The following is a 17,806-nucleotide window of genomic DNA, read 5'->3' on the forward strand; positions in this document are numbered from 1 at the left end:
TGGATTGGGTGGTAATTACAATGATTTCATCAGTGACCTTTACGCTCCCATGAGAGTTAATGATGAGTGAGTTAATTGCATAATTAATCAAATGAACAACAATAACAAATGATTGAAAATAAGGGTTAAGGTAAAAAACTCAATAAGAGTTGAATCCAAGGTAACGTTGGTAATGATTATGGTAACGATCATGGAAACCGAATTGCTAATGATGATATGAAACTCATTTCTCTAGGTCATGGAGGAAGAGATAATATAATAACAATTAGAGTGATAATAATGTAACTTTCAACTAGATTAAGATTACTAATCGTCATGAAAGTAAATTGGTAAGAAGAGAAAGAAAAATTTTCCAATCTCGTTTATCAATCTAAATGAAAAACTTTCGCTTGAAAAGTTTTTCAGTTAATCAGTTTGATTTTTAATTGTTAATTGATAAGGAAAACATGTGAATGATGAGGATAATTGTGATGGGATGATGGAGATGATGGAGAAATAATGAAAGGTTGGTTAACACCTATGATGAGGATGAGAAGAAGGAAGAAGAAGAGGAAGAGGAAGAAGATGGATGAGAGGGAGAGGGTGAGAGAGATAAATGAGGTCAAAGGAATTAGATGAAAATATAACTATTAGCTACTTGGAAATCTGGAGAAGAGAAAGAAAGAGAAACTTCAGAATATAACTCAGGGAGTGAATCGAATTCCCTGTTTTCACTCCAAGTTTATGAAGAAAAGAAAGAGAACTGGAAAGTTGTTGTCATCTTTATCTTCCTCTTCTCTTCCTTTTCCATAATGTATTATATTCTCTCTCTCTCTCTCTCTCTCTTCTCACTTTTTATCTTCTTCTATCTTCCTGTTTTCTCTTTCTATGCTCAGACTTTTATCGCTCTCAATCCAACAAACTACTAAACTCGAACTCAAATCACTTTTTTTTCCAAGAACAAATTCGGTGATCCCCCGGTTCCTTCATCATTTTCTCATCTTCTTCCCATTATCATCTTCATCCTTTTCTTTTTCATCCCTTTCCCCTTTTCTCTCTCTTTCTCTCTTTTTTTATCTTCCAATTCGGTTTATTTAGTTAAGAAGTTCAAGTGAGGATGAAACACCAACAACATCCCAACAAATTGAATTCTCCCTAATCAACACAATTAACTTGATTTTCTAATCACAATCAACTTTCATCATATCATTAAAACTTTCATATCGTTGTTTAATGTTACTATCATTGTATTTTCATTCATATCAGTCCAATCTGATAAACAATCAACTCCGTTCGGTGTCATCTTTATATCATCAAGATTATCATCAACAGTTACATTTATCATCTTAATTGTTTGTGTGTTTTTTGTATCTTCAAATCAAATCTTATACCAATATAATCAAATGTTTTTCATTTTGTAATCTTCTTATTTGTACCTTTAATTGTGATTGATTTAGATTCTCAGAATCTTCAGTTAAAAGTTTACTAAATTTCGTACAACAATTTGTTCAAACTTTGTTTTTCTCCTTTGATTCTGTAATCGTTTGTATCTACTACAAGCAGTTGTTTTTGCTTTTATAACTTAAGTATTTATTGATAACAATTAACTGATTAATCGTGAAATAATCATGAAAATCCTCACTTTGCACAAAGTAGTCGTCATGGGCGCTGGTGGGGTCGGTAAAACCTCATTGGTGACCCAATTTGTATCACAACTTTTTCCCTCTTCTTACAAACCCACCGTGGAGGATTTTTACTCACACACAATTACACTTCCAGGTGAGTTAATTGTTACCATTAATTTAGACAGAGAAAGATTAAGTTCATCTCAAATTTCATGGAATTATCTTTTAATCTTTTACGAACAAAATTAACCATTTCGCAAGAAACACTTTTGACCTGAAAATATCGATTTCCACCAATGAGAAACTGTTCAAGTTTGAAACTTTCAAGAGCTTGACCCACATTCTCAAGGTCAGACTGTTAGTTGAATATCGATTCACCTCTTTCGCTCTCTGTCTTCGTTTCTCCTCTTACTTTCTCTTTCTCAGTCTTTTTCTTTTCTTCCTCTGGTTCATCATCATTTATCTTCCATGGGTATTGATACCTAGTGTAGGTTCAACTTTTCCAGGGAAATTTCATCTCTTTCTTTTTACTTATCTTCCTTTTTATTTCTCTCTGAATCGGTGATTCGTTTCAATAGAAACCATTAATTTTTTTTTCTTCTCTTTCGTTGGAATTGAGGATAAACTTTCCTTTCGATTTTCTCTCTCATTTACATGTTCGAATTTGATTGTATTATCATGAGAAAAAATTGATCACAATCAATTTTAATAAATTTACTATCAACCGAATAACCTTAATATTTAATCAGCTATAATAACTATAAGAGAGAAACTTAATCAAGAGGGTTGATTGTTATGGCAATTTGATCATGTTAGTTGATAATGGAAATAATTAATCGATTCGATGTTTCATTTCTTGACCACTGACCAGATGGTATGCGTCATACAGTTGAAATACTGGACACTGCGGGCACCCATTGTTTCCCAGCGATGCGACAGCTCAGCATTCAAACCGGAAGAGCTTTTGTTTTGGTCTTTTCCGTTGATAGCCTTCAGTCTTTCTATGAGACCATCAACTTATACGAGCTCATCACCAAGATAAGAGGTAAATAGTTGATTGATTGTTATGAGTTTCCAATTATTTTCAATTGATAATTTAATCCATTTCTTTGAATTAGGACAAGAAGTTCCAATTGTTCTGGTTGGAAATAAATGTGACCTTGATGAAGATCGTAAAGTCGATGTTGATCTGGTTGATACAACTCGAAGTGAAGTGATGAACAATATTCCTTATGTCGAGACAAGTGCCAAACTGAATACCAATGTAAAAAAATTGTTCCACGAATTGTTACTTCAGGCTCGAGGCGATGGACATAATTTGAAAAAAAATCGAACCCTAATACGACGCTTAGGGTCATTTGGATCGCTGCCCAATATCAGTAAACTTAAGCGTAAACCTTCAGGTGAAGGGAGTCCAGTTAAAAGTAATAACAATAATAATAATAATTCAAATGGTTCCGTTAATAATAATAACGGAATCGGAATCAAGAATGGCCTGGCCGTTCATGGGAAAGATAATAGTCTCGATTTAGATGTCGTTAGGCCAAAAAGTAACGTACACCACCAACTTTCATTAGAGGAGAGCGGAAAATTGAAACAAGATCCCGCTTGCATAATATCATAATAATCATAACAATTAACTAATTGGACATGAAATCATGTCAAACAATCAAAGATCAAGCAGAAAATCAGTAAACACCAAAACCAAACTACAGTTGAACATTTAAACAAAACTGAATTGATTTACTAATCTGAGAACCTCTGAATTTGAATTAACGTTTAAATTGATTAGAATCACGTTAATTTATCTTGAGCCAAATTTTGGAAAAACAATTAATTACATTATATCTTTGGCAAGAGATTCAAATTGACAATTTAATAAGACAATAAGAAAATCAAATGAACATAAACCCTGTTGAAACCATGAAGAAAATTAATTATTAGAAATGTTAATTATTTTTCACTTTTCTGTTTTCTTTTCTCCGTTGATTTTAAAGCGATAAACACAATTAATTAGTTAATCATCAACACCAGAGTTTTAATTATCCGATAAAATGAAAAATTATGATCATTAGATTTACACCAAATCAACAAATTATAATTTAATCTCTTGATCCGAGTTAATTATTTACTTTATTATCGAAATATTTTCTCAATCTAATCAACAATTTACTTTAAATCTTTTCCCGTTCGTTTTTCTTTTGCCAAATTAACTAAACAACAATTAGTGGAAACAATTGAAAAGCTATCGTTGTATTAATAGTCCTTTATGAAAAAAAAGAAATGAAGAAATTATATTCCGATAACATAGTTAATTAAAGATAAAAATGTACACACAATTTACTCGAGAAAAGGAAATTATCGAAATGATTAAGGTTCGAGTATAAAAAGAGTAACATATCAAAAATATTTTCAATTGATTTAATTACAACAATAATTCAATAATAATAATAATAATAATGATGTAATAGAAAAACGCTCAGCCCTTTTATTTATCATTCCCCGAATTTCCCTCAGCCCGAATGGGTCATTTGTTACTAACAATTAATAAAAAACAATGTATTAGATGGTCAAGTTAATCGTTACCACCAATTGTCTCGTTCATTTAATCGCGTCATCCGATTCATCGTCCACTGGTCACTCGCCATTGCCTCGAGAATCGTATCACCATAACGAACTTTGAAAAAGTTTCCATTCCATCCGAATGAGTTTTCTCAGCGAGAATCAATTTCCCTCGGCAGCAAAAAGTTTGTACTCTCGGCGGGACTCGAACCCGCAATCCCCGGTTTAGGAGACCGATGCCTTATCCATTAGGCCACGAGAGTAATTAAAGAGGAGCGTCAAAGATGAGACGGAGAGAGAGACAAAAGGAGCGACAGTTGATCGATTGGATTTGTGATCACATCTAATCAGGGAAAACTAATCAATTTAACGAGCGAATTATTTGATTATTTCTGTTGTTTCCTATGGAGAAGATGAAGGTGGAAAACAGAACTGAAGACCATGAGGCTTCATTCAAATTCGAGCAATTTGAAATCAAAAGGAAATCAACTAATCGATAAGTGATACTGGTTAAGAGAATTGAGAAAGAAAATGGAAACTAATCAAATTTCTATTCTTTATACCAATTAAATGTTTCTTTGAATTTCAATTGTTCAACTTGAATTCGAAATCATCTATACTCCAACTATAATAATCCATCACTTGAAAGGAATCATCTTTTCATAATTTCTTCCAATGCAATTAACAATAGTTGTGAATGATGATTTTCACGAGGAAGTGAAAAATATTAAACTACAATTTGTCTACTAATCGAATAGTTAATCGTTAGGATTGATTAATTTGCGAGAAGAACTTGAAACGATTAAAGTTCCCTCTGGGAGAGAAAATGGTAAATTTGTTGCTCTTTTAAAGGAGACATTTGAAATTTCCCGCGAATTATTGAGTCGCCATCTTAGTTGATAAAATGAAACAATTAAATTTATCCGATGAGGAGACATGTTTATTTGTTGTTGTTGTAGAAGAGGAAGTCGATTAAATTGAAATCTCATTTTTTTTCCAATTGGATAAATAACCATGTCATGATAAGAAAAATGTTTTGAAGGAGGTAAACAGATGATGAGAGAGAGAGAGAAAGAGAGAGGAAGAGAGATGATGAGAAAGAAAGGAAATGAGAAGAAAAAAGAAAGAGAGAAGTACAGAGATAAAGAAAAGTACTTTGTGAAGATACATTAAAGACAATTGTGAAGAGGATTACATGCAACAGAAGAAAGTAAAGGAATACATTGAAAAAAAGAAAAGGATATTATCATTTATGTTGAAATGATTGTAATATATTCGGATAAATTCAATTGTTGCCTTATAACATCACCATTTCCATCGGTGGTTGAAGATTGGTGGTAATTGTGGTGGTGGTTGAATAGATGTGATGATAATGTTAATGGTTTGTCTTTAATTGTAGATTGTTTTTTCTTAAAGTTGATGTTGATAAATGATGATAAGAGAGAAATTTACTGTCTTAATAAATTGATCTGTACGATTTGAAGTTGTTTAAGGTTTTTAAATTATCATCAAAAAATGTTGTTTGTTGTCTTGTTTTACTTTTCATCTGTTGATTAATTTTGCTTTTTAAATAATATTACTTGTTGATGTTGTGTAGTAGTGATGGTGATTTTTGTTGTTTGGTTGCCTGATTATTCAGCATCATCACCGCCATCATCTTCTTCAGCGACTTCTTCATCGTACTCTTCTTCTTCCGCCGCTGAATCTTCACCTTCATCTTCCACTTCTTCTTCAGCTTCATCTTCCTCTTCTCCTTCTTCACCCTCTTCCTCATCATCAAGAACTACCACTGATTCATCTGCCTATATAATTAAAAAGAATCAAGATTTTTTACGATTAATGATTAATAACAAGTAACTTACGAGTAACTTTTGTTGTTAAATATAAAATATTGGATAAAATTGAATTACCTCTTCTTCGGCTTCGGATTCTTCATCATCATGGTCTCCCTCTTCCATGCCATTTTCAACTTCCATATCAGGTACAAGGAAATACTGTAATGGATTAGGCCACATGTCATCTTTGATCACCTCAGCAATATCATCAGCGGATGCATCACCATTTTGAAGGTACCAGGTGAAAAAGGTTTGTCTTCCACCTGATCGTTTTCTTTTCCTAATGTTTGCACTACTTAACCTATTCATGGTTTGATCTTCAAGTTTTACGGCTGCTTCAGTATTTTTCCAATTAATTGGTGTGGATGATGAAGCGGGATCACCAGAGGAACCAAGATGAAACTCTTTGACAAGTAATTCATTTGCAAAATAAGGATTATTGTCAAAGCGAAATATTATCCGGTATCCAGATTTAATGTCTTCAAACTCTTCAACCTCTAACTTGTTCAAATAATTGAGACATTCTTCCTCTTCTTCTTCCAGAATGGTGGTTAATGTAGGATGATTAACAAATGCAGTTACCCAAAAATTAGGAATCTTTTGGATGAGATCACTTCGCTTCTCAAAATAAGGTTTCCTCAGTTTGTTATATTTTTGTTCAACTTTAAGTATCTCCTCAGATGCCTTTTCATTCAAAGAGTCAATCTCATTTTGACACGCATCTATCTCTTCAAGAGCTTTTTGTGTCTCTGGATCGTATTCTCTTTCCTTAGAACCCGATTCATCACCACTGATAACATAAACTAATGAACCTTGTTCACCATCACCAACACTACCAGAAGAACCATTACCACAATTTTTACTCTCCTTACTAACATTATTCTTTAAAGAACCGGCATCCTCCACCTTTTCTTCAATATCGCCGCTTGTCTTCAACTTTTTCAGTTGTGGCCCATTATCGGAAGAAACATCTTCATTGGTTGATGACATGATTGTTCACAAAAACAAATCTATATAATCCAAAGTAGAAACAATAGATAAACAGTTCAAAAAACCGAGAAAATCATAGCATAAGAATAATTAACAAAATCAAATCAAAAAAGAAAATATAAAATCTTTACAAGAGAAAGAGAAGAGAGAAACAGGTTAAAGAAGATGAAATAAAAAGGATCTTCTATACTTCCAATACAATAAAAGCAAAATGAATACAAAAAAAAGACACGCGCTAATAAAGGAGAATCAAAAAATAATGTTAACTTACCTAAGATAACAAGTGTCACTCTGTGATATTTCAAATCAGTAACCTCTAAAGGTGAGGTGATAAGCTGGTATAATCCAATTAACCAAATAAAAGACAATTAAACAAAAATTAATACAATTAAATGGAAAACAAAGCAAAAAATCAAATTGAAACAAAAATTTTTTCGTTTTTTTTTCAAGATAAAAGCCGTTTAAACGCCAACTAGCTAAGCTTTTTTTCTCGATTATCAGCGAACTTAATTTTCTTTTCAGTTGATCAAATTGAATGGAACACTTTCTACTCACAACGAAAGAATAATTAAATTTAGAATATGTTTCCTCTACAAAGGACAATTTTTATCTAATCTAATTAGAAGAGAACAAATAATTAAACTAATCAGAGAAACTATGGTCAGTCGATTAATTAGTTACTCGGCTAAGCTGGAACTCTACAAACTCTGGTGGCTCCATCTCTTTTTTAGAAAATCAGTTTAAATTTCTAATCTTTTTTCCCACTTACTTTTTTTAATTTGATTCTTCATTTTTAATTATTGATTTACTTTTATTTTCATTTCTTTTTATTAATTGGGTTAATTAATTGTTTGTCATTTTTTTCAGAGAATCAACAGTCAATTTAACTTTTCCTAAAAGAAATTAATTAGTTGATTGATTACATATTCTGATTACTATTTCTCATGGTGATTGTTTCTTGTTATTGTAAGAAATTGATGATAATTTGACCAATTAAGATCCATTTAGAGTTTGTTAATTAGTTAATTGCTCTAGTAACCATTGATTATGATCGAATGGGGTTTGTTATAAATGTCCCATACAAAGTGTGTCTTTAAGATAAATTGCTTGTAAACATGATAAATATGAAGCAATAAAACAAATGAATGAGTTAAGCCTCAATAAAATATTTCTATGATTAAATCATCAAATTAATCTGTGTAATTGGTTGATAACAATTACTAGTTAAACATTAATATTCAACTTTTTATTTCTAAATTTAAGAAATTCACATGAATGATTAGTTCGGTTTACTAATCAAATTTATCAACATGTTTACATCTTTACTTTGTACAATTTATTTTAACTTGGAGTTGATTAAGGAAAATAATTGATTAAATTTTCAAATTAATGAAAGTAAATCGGATTGGAGTTGATTATTTGTCCAAAATTAATCTCTTTTGTCAACTGATGGTTGATTTTTGACTGATAATCATTTGATTAAACAAAACTGTTTCCATCCAAATTAATTCTGAATAAAAACAATCAGTTAAATTGATACTTTAAACCTTCATTTCCGATAAAAACTATTCAAGGTTAATGTTAAATTGTAGTTGATTAGATTAAGATTACACTTGAATGTGCTTGTTTTTTTAATCTCCTCACTGGTGTAAATATCCACTTGACATAAATACGAATAGTAAACAATTAAAGGAGACACACACTTGATTATAATCCTCCAGTAGCATTTGATAATAAATATTTCAATCCATAAACACTAATCCTGAATATTGATTGTTGATTAGAAATCGGTAACTCGACCTTTCCGTTCCCAGTCCCCATATCTTGTCGGCTCAGGTCCAACTGGGCCACCGACCTCACCGGTAACTGGATTAGTACCATCAGGAAAAGGAGCATAGGCATTAATTGTTGCCTTAGAATCTTTAATTGTCACCGAAGGTTCAGCTTTTTTCGGTTGTCTGTCCAACCTTCCAAGAGGAGTATTTGGATCTGGATCTTCAATCGGTTTTCGAGTTTTATTTTCACCACCATCATTAACATTACTATTTCAGAATAAAAAGGAAAACAAAAATAAAACAATCAATCAAATTGCAATGAAACAAAATCAAACTAAATCACCCAAAGAGTTTCGTTAATGTTTACAAACCTAGAAAATTTCATCGACGGTTGATTAGAGGTGACGAAAATTTTAGAAACGATTTCCTTTCTGATCAGTGGGATCGCCAATCGACCAGCATTGTTAATCATCATCTTTAATTACTCCAATAAACGGAACAACACACAATAAGAAGAGATAATTTCTAATCAATTTACCTTGAGTTAAATTCTGAAAAATCACCAACATCAGCTGAGGATTTCGGTTGCCAGGTAACAAAGTAAATAAAAGGAAATTGAATTTTCAGTTGACTTTATTTTGTTTCCTTCTCTTGTTATCTAATTGGTGATTAAATTGTATTCTTTTGTTTTTATTTGTGATAAAATGGATGATATTTTTGATGAAGATGCCGATGAGTTGGTCTTGATTAGCAGAGAATATGAGAAATTAAGTGAGAACATCAGAAATGATGGTCTACGCGATGGAATCTCTCAAGGTCAAGACTCTGGATTACAAAGAGGATTTGATTCTGGTTACAATGAGATATTTCCTGCTATTGAATCAATTTATTTTCTAAAAGGTGTCATGCAAGCAATTTATTATCGTCCAGAAGAATTGTCTTCACAATCAATAGCCGTTGATGATGAAGGAAATAAGTGTCTTGGTGAATTGTTGAAAGAACTACGAGTAATTGAGAAAGATGTTCTCAGAGAATTGGGAGAAAGACAAACGCTATCACAATCAACTGTTGATTCTTTTGACCAAATTAAGAATCAATTGCTAACAGTTTTGGAGAAAATGGACCTTCAAATTGACGATGATGAGCTAATCAACTGTTCCCTCAAAACTAAACACCCAAGTAATGGTTCAGCAACAAATGGCTCATCAAATGGCAATTCAGTTGATTCAACAGCCAATCGATTCTTTGATTAAACAAATTATATTTTTTTGGAATATTTTTTCAACAGATTCTATTTATCCAAGCAGATATTTTCTACCTTTGATATAAATATATATGTTTAATTGGAGGAAAATCAATTCGTAAATGTAAACCAGAATAATCAACAAATTAAAAGTCTTTATTCAATCCAAGTGGTAAATTAAACTTCCAGATACATGTAAAAGTTAAAGTGTCAACAACATTGTCAATCTCATTGATTATCTTCAATTGTATTGTAAATCCAATCAAGATAACTGGAGACCTTCGTGTAAACCCCTGGTCTCTCTGGTCGAGCACAACCAATACCCCACGAGACAACACCGATTATGACCCCATGTCCATTTTTCAACTGAACCAGTGGACCACCCGAATCACCCTGACACGAATCATGTTTACCCTCCTTGAAACCAGCGCACAACATTTTGGGATAAACTCTGGATCCATAATAAGATCGACATGTTTCCAGACTCATGAGCGGAACTTCAGTCACTCGAAGCACTGGTGAACCACTCACAGAATTGGATTCAGAGGTTCGACCAAATCCTGTAACAATCGCTCTGCCAGTTAATTGTTCACCTTCTCGATTAAAATCATCGTCATCGTCATCGTCATCATCATCACCGGTACCTCGATATGAATCGGGCAAACAAGCGGCTGTTATTGGATAAATGGCTGTGGACAAATCGATTGGATCAGTTGTCTTAATTAGCGCGATGTCGTTTTCAATTGTTGTCGAACTGTAATTGGGATGGATAAAAGTTGATTCAAGTTGAGATTTAACATTATTATGAAAAGGTGATAAATTGTTTGTTCCTAGAACAGCAATTGTATTATTGGAATCAAAATGAACGGCACAATGAGCAGCAGTTAATATCCAATTGTTACCAATTACTGTTCCACCACAGAAATGAGTTAATCCAAATAGACGTCGTTTTAATTGTAATGATACTTGCCAAGGGAATTCACCGTAATCAGCTTCTCGTCCACCAACAATTCGACCCTCTAATGATCTTAATTGTATTCCACATTTGGTGTACAATTTATTTCCAAACAACAATCGTCTTCGCTCAAAATTGGTACGATTTTTTTTCTCGAGTCCATTGATCGTTACAACGTTTAACTTTCCTAATTTTACCGAAGACGATAAACTATAAACGCAATTGATACAAATTGTTATCAATAATATTAGTTGGTAATTGTTAATTTTCATCATGTATATTATTCTAGATGAATTCACAATTTAAATCTTATATTATCAATGTTAATTGTCACTCAATTATAATATCACCGGAGATTTAGTTTAATATTTTCAATAGATGATTTTGATCAACAATTTGATTACGATTGAATTTAATTGAGTTAAACCAGCTATTTATATTACTTTGGACCAATGTCATCGGTTAATTGTTGATAATATTAATTTCCTGGTTTACTTGATGTTAATTATCAATCCAATTGCAGTGTCACCTACAACCTTGTCCATTATTGACCAGGAAATTAACAAATTGTTTAAAGTAAAAGTACCATCAATGTCATTTACCATTTAATTATTGACAATCCCTAGATTTAATTAGAAACAAATCAGGTCAAGTTGAATCGTTAATCCCTGTGACAATTAACAATTGACTCCTCACCAATGACAATTCACTTTTAGGATAATTTAAATTTAACCTGTGGTAAAATAATCATCTGATTAACAGTTTTTTCCATCTCTATGAACAATTTTCTCCATTGATTAAACTATTTAGTAAACCAAATTAATCTTTCATCTTTGGAAAACAATTAAGAATCGATGAGCCTTTAAGCCCAAATTGGATAAACTAATTGACCCTCCAGGGAATATCAATTAACCTTTAACCCTTCACTTTCCATCAACTATTTAAGATCTGAAACTTTTGTTTTCCGTCTTCATTAATGAAACTGATTCCAAAAAGTATTTTGATTGTAATAGTTAATTTATATTCTAAATCATGTCCGTAATTGCTGCTCTATCAAGTCTTCGTGATTTAACCTCGCAAGATCCTTCACCAACTATGGTTCCTCTTTTAACACGTGTTTTAATTGTTCCACTGATGATAATTGCTCGTCAAATCGGCAGTATCTTGGCCCTTTCGGGAGCGGGTGGCTTTTTGTTGGTCAGTTTATTGTTGTCACTTTTGACTGGACAACCGGTGTTACGATCTTTGGGCATAAATACAAAAGGATCAGTTCCCTTGGCTCGAGATTTTGATTACTATGAGAAAGATTCTGATTATACATGAATTTAAATCACCTTTGTGAATGTTAACAATCAATTATTCAACCTCATGTACAATGAACTTTGAACAGAACCAATTAAATCTAATCAAACTATTCACTCCTGAAAGTTTTACATTATTAGTGTTGTTAGCGGAAAATTTATTTCATCGCCATGAACAATTTGTTTTTCCAATTGTACAATGTAAATCATTTTAAGTGATTAATTTGATTACATTTTATGGGAATACAAGGGAAGAGAACAAAAAAAAGTTAATTGATGAAACACTGATTGATTTACCAATTTTCTGATGTTGATTGTAAGTTACACGTGGATGCAAAGCTTGACTAGAGCTTGAAACGAAAAGGATATTGATGAGAAAGAAAAGTAAATTAAAACTAAATTAGAGATGTAAATGAGATGAGAAAATTGGTTATCCAATATTGGTAATAAGAGGGAAATTAAATTGCCAGAAAAAATCACTTAATGTAATAGATGCAAGATGGAAAAATAATTTAGCTGCTGAGAGATAATTGGATAAATGCGATCGTCATCTTAATAGCAGAAATCAGGAGCAGATTAATGAATTGGGATCTTAATCAAATTATGGACGAGTGATTAGTGGAAGACACTTTGAGAGATGCAAACGAAAAGATTGAGATTATAATTCATCGTGTTTCATTAAGGCTTCACCGAAATCGGTGGCTTGGCTTCCGACAAATAGGTCGTAATTGGCGAGAATTTCATCTTTAGTTAGATAACCATCCTGAGAGAAGAAAGAGAAAACAATTAGAAATCAGTTAATTTGAATTATAATTAGATGACAAAATGCTGAAGGTTCTCACCTTGTCTTCATCTGATTCAGATATTAAGTGTTTGGCCTCAACGCTGCTTAGGTCAGAATCTTCTGGGATAATCCAGTTCTCAACTTCTTTACGATCAAGAAAACCATCAGAATTTTTATCTCGCACTGATTGAAATTGCTCTTTCTCCCTGATAACCCAATCAGGTACCTCGGAATCACCTCCATCATGGCCACTGTACATATCTTGTATGTACTCATCAAGAGAGATTTTCCCGTCGGCATCTTTATCGACATCTTCCAGAGTCTCATCGATAACAATATTCTTCATGTGTTCAGCTTCCTCTGGATGAAGAAAATGAGTAAATTCCTCCTTAGTTAATGAACCATCGCCATTTTCATCTGCTGTTTTCCAACGTCTCTCATCCCGTCTCATCATATCATTATAAACTCGAGTGTCTTCCTCACTGACACCATTATCTAAATCGTCCATAAATCCATAAGTGGCCTTCTTATAATCTTCCCATGAGAGTAAATTTTTCTTTGAAATTCTATGAGTTTTCCATTGTCGCTCTACATCATCAGTAACGTATTTAGCTTGACTCTTTTTAATCCAATTCTTTAATTCATCAAGTGAAACTTTACCATCACCATTGATATCAATTTTATCCACAATTTCACCTAATCTTTCCTTTGATTCTTCTGGGCTTAGATTATCAAAAGCTTTTGATTCCTCGGAACCAAGAAAAGCTTCATGATCATAAGCTGGATTATGTTGATTTGCATCAGAAAAATGTTCTTCATTGCTTAATAACTAACAATTGAGAATAGAATAGAAAATGAAAAACAAGGAGAGAGAATCAAATTAATTATCCAATTAAAACAAAAGTCACATTATAGAATTCAACCAATTACAATACTTACATGATCGTGTTGTGATTGTTTACAAATTACAAGAGAAATTAAATGAAAAGAGTTAATTGTAAATACAATTAGAAAAAGTAAATAACAAGTCCTTTGTAATGTAGACATTGAAGGAGATATTTATAAGGTGTTTTCACCACAATAGAAAAACAATCAATTGGAGAATAATTTAATCAGTTTAAATTGAAGAAATAGAAAACTTTGATTGTCGATTAACTTAGAAAATGAAAAAATTAATAAAAATAGAAAAACTAATTGATGAAAAGACAATCAAATGAAAAGAAATTGTAACGAGATTGTATCAACTCATTCACTAGAAAACATCTGATGAGTTGTAACAACAAAGACCAAACCTCTTATTAAATGGTTACTCCTTTTTGGTTAATTCTATTTAAAGAAGCAATTAACTGGCCCGAATTAGAGTAAACAATTAACAGTTGATTTCTTCTCATTGACCGAGACCAGAATTCAAATGTTTATGACTAATCTTTGGATGGAAAAATCAATCACAACGATAATTCAATTTGGATTAATTTCTCCAATTCTCTTGTTAATTTTGAGAGAATCAGTTGATTGGAAAATTAATCGGTTCCATGTTAATTAATCACTTTCTTAATGATTACTTTTTGATCTTTTTAGTTTTTAATATTTTATGTTTTGGATAAAAATCGATTAATTAAATTTTAATCGTCATTTAAGTTGAGACAATTAAAAGTTACATTTGTTAATAATTGAACTTTTTTTTCTGATTCATTAATTGATTTTAATTTTGTTTCACTTTTTCTTGTTTCTTTTTTAATCAAATTACAGTTGATTAATTGATTTTCCTCCTCTTAATCCACCCACCAACTTGATTAATTAACACACCCTTTTAGTATGATTAAAATGAGAAACAAAAAATCATAACAATCATATGATTTAAATCAATTGTCTTTTAATTGTTGATCAACTTTTTTCATTTCGATTTCTTTTACTCTGATAGTAAATCAATTCTCGATAATCTTGAAAGTGAATCAAATTTGATTAAATTTTCTTCAAAGATCATCATTAACTTTTAACTATTTTGTGTTCTAATTGTTGACAATTAAATTGATTGTCAAAGTTTCAAATAACTGAATTAGTTCATTTTCCAAAAACCAGATGGAGCCACCAAAGAATCTACGCTAAGATCAATAAGCCGATTAATTAATCGACTGACCTCAGATTTTCATTCAGTTTGATTTGAGATTTTCACTTTGATAATTAAATTTGTTTACTCTTGAACCTTTTCCTTTTAATTGTAAATTGTGATCACATTTTGTACAAATGATTGGGAACAATTTAGATTATAAAGAAAAATGAAATTCGCTGAGGAAAAGCTTACAATCTACAAACGGCTAACTTTTTCTGTTCCAATTTGATTCTGTCAATAATATTTGTTTATGTTTCATTTGTGTTGATTTTTGTTTTTAATTGTTGATTTTTTATTCTGTTGATTGAATTATTTCTGATTCTTTGACATTCGATTATATTGGTTTCACAATTCTCAGTGATTGACACGCGTCTCTTTTAAGGTGAGTTAATATTCTAATCACTAAGGTTGTGATTAAATCCTTTGTTTTTTTATCTTCTCTTATCCATTGGTTTTGCTTATAGAAAAAGAAAATTCGTTTCATTAATCTCTTACCATTTGCTTTTCTTTTTTCTTATCGTTGAATTTGTGTGATTTTTTTTTGCCTTTAGTTTGAATATCAAGTCGAAAATCTCATTAAGATGACATCTAATAGTGCCCCAAGTGGAGAAAATGTTAGCTCTGATAAGCTAATCATGGGTCCTGAACCAAGTTCGTTTGCTAAAGGATTTGGTTATGATGAAGCTGAAGAGGAAAGTGATTCTCGAGAATCAATTACTCATATCCACCATCAAGATACTGATGATAATGTTGCCAGTTCATTTGGTGGTATTTGTGGTGGTCAACCAAAGCCGAAAGTTTTAATAATGGGTTTGAGACGAAGTGGTAAATCAAGTATACAGAAAGTTGTATTTCACAAAATGTCCCCGAATGAAACTTTGTTCCTCGAGAATACCAACAAAATTGTCAAAGATGATATTTCCAATTCATCATTTGTTTCCTTCTCAATTTGGGATTTTCCTGGTCAAATCGATTTCTTTGATCCAACTTTTGAAACGGAAAATATTTTCGGTGGTTGTGGTGCTCTTGTGTTTGTGATCGATGCCCAAGATGATTATGTTGAGGCTTTGTCCAAATTATATACTACGGTAACTCGAGCCTTCAAGATCAACCCGAACATAAAGTTCGAAGTTTTTATTCATAAAGTTGATGGTCTCTCGGACGATTATAAAATAGACATTCAAAGAGATATTCAACAAAGAGCTAACGATGAACTATTAGGTATTTTACTCTTTCGACTGGAATTTATTCAATTATTTGTCATTCGATTTGGTTTGCATTCTATTCTAATTGTTTTTCGTTGATTACAGATGAGGGTTTTAAAAATATTCATCTCAGTTATTATCTAACCTCAATCTACGATCATTCAATATTCGAAGCCTTTTCAAAAGTGGTTCAGAAATTAATTCCTCAACTGGGCACATTGGAGAATCTTCTTAATATTTTTATATCGGTAAGTATCAATTATTGGAATTTAATTGATCTTCGTTGATCAAAATCCTTTTTTTTTCACCAACAGAACTCAGGAGTTGATAAAGCATTCCTTTTTGATGTTGTCTCTAAAATTTATATCGCTACCGATGGAAGTCCAGTCGATATGCAATCATATGAACTATGTTGCGATATGATCGACGTCGTTATCGATATTTCTTGTATTTATGGGTATGTATCACTTTTTCGAACCAACTTTTAGTCCATTGGTCGTTTCTCTAATACCATATATTTATCGTGTATTCATTTTTTAGCATCAAAGATGACGGCGAAGGTGCAACTTTCGACTCTAATTCATCAGCCATTATAAAGTTGAACAACAAAACTGTTCTGTATCTACAAGAAGTTAACAAATTTCTTGCACTAGTTTGTCTAATTAGTGAGAATAATTTTGAAAAACAAGGATTAATACAATATAACTTTTATTGTTTTCGAGATGCGATTCAACAAGTCTTCGAGGACCGATGTGCCAAACCTTTTTCTGAAACTTTACAAGAAATTTCTTGTTAGTTATGGTGTTGAAATCTATCCAAAGCATCATTGCCATTCTCATGTTGATTACAATTTCTTTTTTCGCCCATCTTCTTCTTCTTCTCTCTCTCTCTCTCTCTCTCTCTCTCTCTCTCTCTCTCTCTCTCTCTCTCTCTCTCTCTCTCTCTCTCTCTCTCTCTACTTTCTTTCTTAAAATCGTAGCGGAAATGAAGTTTAAAAATACTAGAGTGAGAGAGATAGTAATCACAATCAATTTGCTACCGGAAACTTTTTAATTGTTTTCCAATCGCTCAACGAATTAAATCTTGTTATGTTTTCTTTATCTAGATTATAAATTTTAATCCAGTTAATTGGTTGGTAATGTATCTCTTTACCCCTTTTCTCATCTTTTCTCTGTAACTAACTAATTGCTGAAGACAAAAAAAATCTATTTCTAAATCTATTCTCGTAAAAAAAACTCTAATGGTGAAAATAAATTAACTGAAATCATAATTTTCTGGGAAATAATTGCAACTCCCACCCGAAGGGGTGGTCCAGCCATCTAGTGACAATTCAATGTTACCTTGATGTAAACAAATGATTATCAATCTGTCAAAAAAATAAAAACATTGGAAGAGATAACAAAATTAGTTGACAATTAACTCTGAAGATCAGAGAATCAAAA

At 31.8% G+C, this 17,806-nt stretch overlaps 7 protein-coding genes, 1 long non-coding RNA gene and 1 other non-coding gene across 9 annotated transcripts; 4 read left to right on the forward strand and 5 right to left on the reverse strand.

The window, feature by feature from the left end:
- Window positions 1–63: 63 nt before the first annotated feature.
- LOC128398195 (ras-related protein Rap1-like) lies at window positions 64–4,183 on the forward strand. Its single transcript, XM_053359025.1, has 3 exons — window positions 64–1,758; window positions 2,476–2,649; window positions 2,723–4,183. The coding sequence occupies exons 1-3, from the start codon at window positions 1,608–1,610 to the stop codon at window positions 3,226–3,228; spliced, it is 831 nt and encodes a 276-aa protein (XP_053215000.1). The 5' UTR covers window positions 64–1,607; the 3' UTR covers window positions 3,229–4,183.
- A 173-nt stretch (window positions 4,184–4,356) lies between these two features.
- On the reverse strand, window positions 4,357–4,429 carry Trnar-ccu (transfer RNA arginine (anticodon CCU)). Its single transcript has one exon. It is a non-coding gene; the product is annotated as a tRNA-Arg (tRNA).
- Window positions 4,430–5,084: 655 nt separating this feature from the next.
- LOC128398194 (protein SET-like) lies at window positions 5,085–7,558 on the reverse strand. Its single transcript, XM_053359023.1, has 3 exons — window positions 7,263–7,558; window positions 6,077–7,011; window positions 5,085–5,968 (listed from the first exon to the last, which is right to left on the reverse strand). Exons 2-3 carry the CDS (start codon window positions 6,989–6,991, stop codon window positions 5,798–5,800), a joined length of 1,086 nt encoding a protein of 361 aa, XP_053214998.1. The 5' UTR covers window positions 6,992–7,011; window positions 7,263–7,558; the 3' UTR covers window positions 5,085–5,797.
- Window positions 7,559–8,572: 1,014 nt separating this feature from the next.
- Window positions 8,573–9,279, reverse strand: LOC128398203 (succinate dehydrogenase assembly factor 4, mitochondrial-like). Its single transcript, XM_053359031.1, has 2 exons — window positions 9,138–9,279; window positions 8,573–9,033 (listed from the first exon to the last, which is right to left on the reverse strand). The coding sequence occupies exons 1-2, from the start codon at window positions 9,239–9,241 to the stop codon at window positions 8,772–8,774; spliced, it is 366 nt and encodes a 121-aa protein (XP_053215006.1). The 5' UTR covers window positions 9,242–9,279; the 3' UTR covers window positions 8,573–8,771.
- A 68-nt stretch (window positions 9,280–9,347) lies between these two features.
- On the forward strand, window positions 9,348–10,178 carry LOC128398201 (protein YAE1 homolog). Its single transcript, XM_053359030.1, has one exon. It carries the CDS (start codon window positions 9,471–9,473, stop codon window positions 10,017–10,019), a length of 549 nt encoding a protein of 182 aa, XP_053215005.1. The 5' UTR covers window positions 9,348–9,470; the 3' UTR covers window positions 10,020–10,178.
- On the reverse strand, window positions 10,145–11,429 carry LOC128398204 (trypsin-1-like). Its single transcript, XM_053359032.1, has 2 exons — window positions 10,654–11,429; window positions 10,145–10,602 (listed from the first exon to the last, which is right to left on the reverse strand). Exons 1-2 carry the CDS (start codon window positions 11,237–11,239, stop codon window positions 10,238–10,240), a joined length of 951 nt encoding a protein of 316 aa, XP_053215007.1. The 5' UTR covers window positions 11,240–11,429; the 3' UTR covers window positions 10,145–10,237.
- Window positions 11,078–12,382, forward strand: LOC128398205 (uncharacterized). Its single transcript, XR_008327074.1, has 2 exons — window positions 11,078–11,218; window positions 11,775–12,382. It is a non-coding gene; the product is annotated as an uncharacterized LOC128398205 (long non-coding RNA).
- Window positions 12,383–12,392: 10 nt separating this feature from the next.
- Window positions 12,393–14,463, reverse strand: LOC128398200 (calumenin-like). The gene is made up of 3 exons (XM_053359029.1): window positions 13,989–14,463; window positions 13,108–13,878; window positions 12,393–13,028 (listed from the first exon to the last, which is right to left on the reverse strand). The coding sequence occupies exons 1-3, from the start codon at window positions 14,094–14,096 to the stop codon at window positions 12,924–12,926; spliced, it is 984 nt and encodes a 327-aa protein (XP_053215004.1). The 5' UTR covers window positions 14,097–14,463; the 3' UTR covers window positions 12,393–12,923.
- A 709-nt stretch (window positions 14,464–15,172) lies between these two features.
- On the forward strand, window positions 15,173–17,634 carry LOC128398199 (ras-related GTP-binding protein C-like). Its single transcript, XM_053359028.1, has 5 exons — window positions 15,173–15,541; window positions 15,711–16,380; window positions 16,470–16,612; window positions 16,679–16,821; window positions 16,905–17,634. The coding sequence occupies exons 2-5, from the start codon at window positions 15,741–15,743 to the stop codon at window positions 17,158–17,160; spliced, it is 1,182 nt and encodes a 393-aa protein (XP_053215003.1). The 5' UTR covers window positions 15,173–15,541; window positions 15,711–15,740; the 3' UTR covers window positions 17,161–17,634.
- Window positions 17,635–17,806: the final 172 nt, after the last annotated feature.

Source organism: Panonychus citri, unplaced genomic scaffold (genome assembly GCF_014898815.1).
Source record: "Panonychus citri isolate SS breed McGregor unplaced genomic scaffold, ASM1489881v1 Contig00046, whole genome shotgun sequence".
Classification (NCBI taxonomy): Eukaryota; Metazoa; Arthropoda; class Arachnida; order Trombidiformes; family Tetranychidae; genus Panonychus; species Panonychus citri.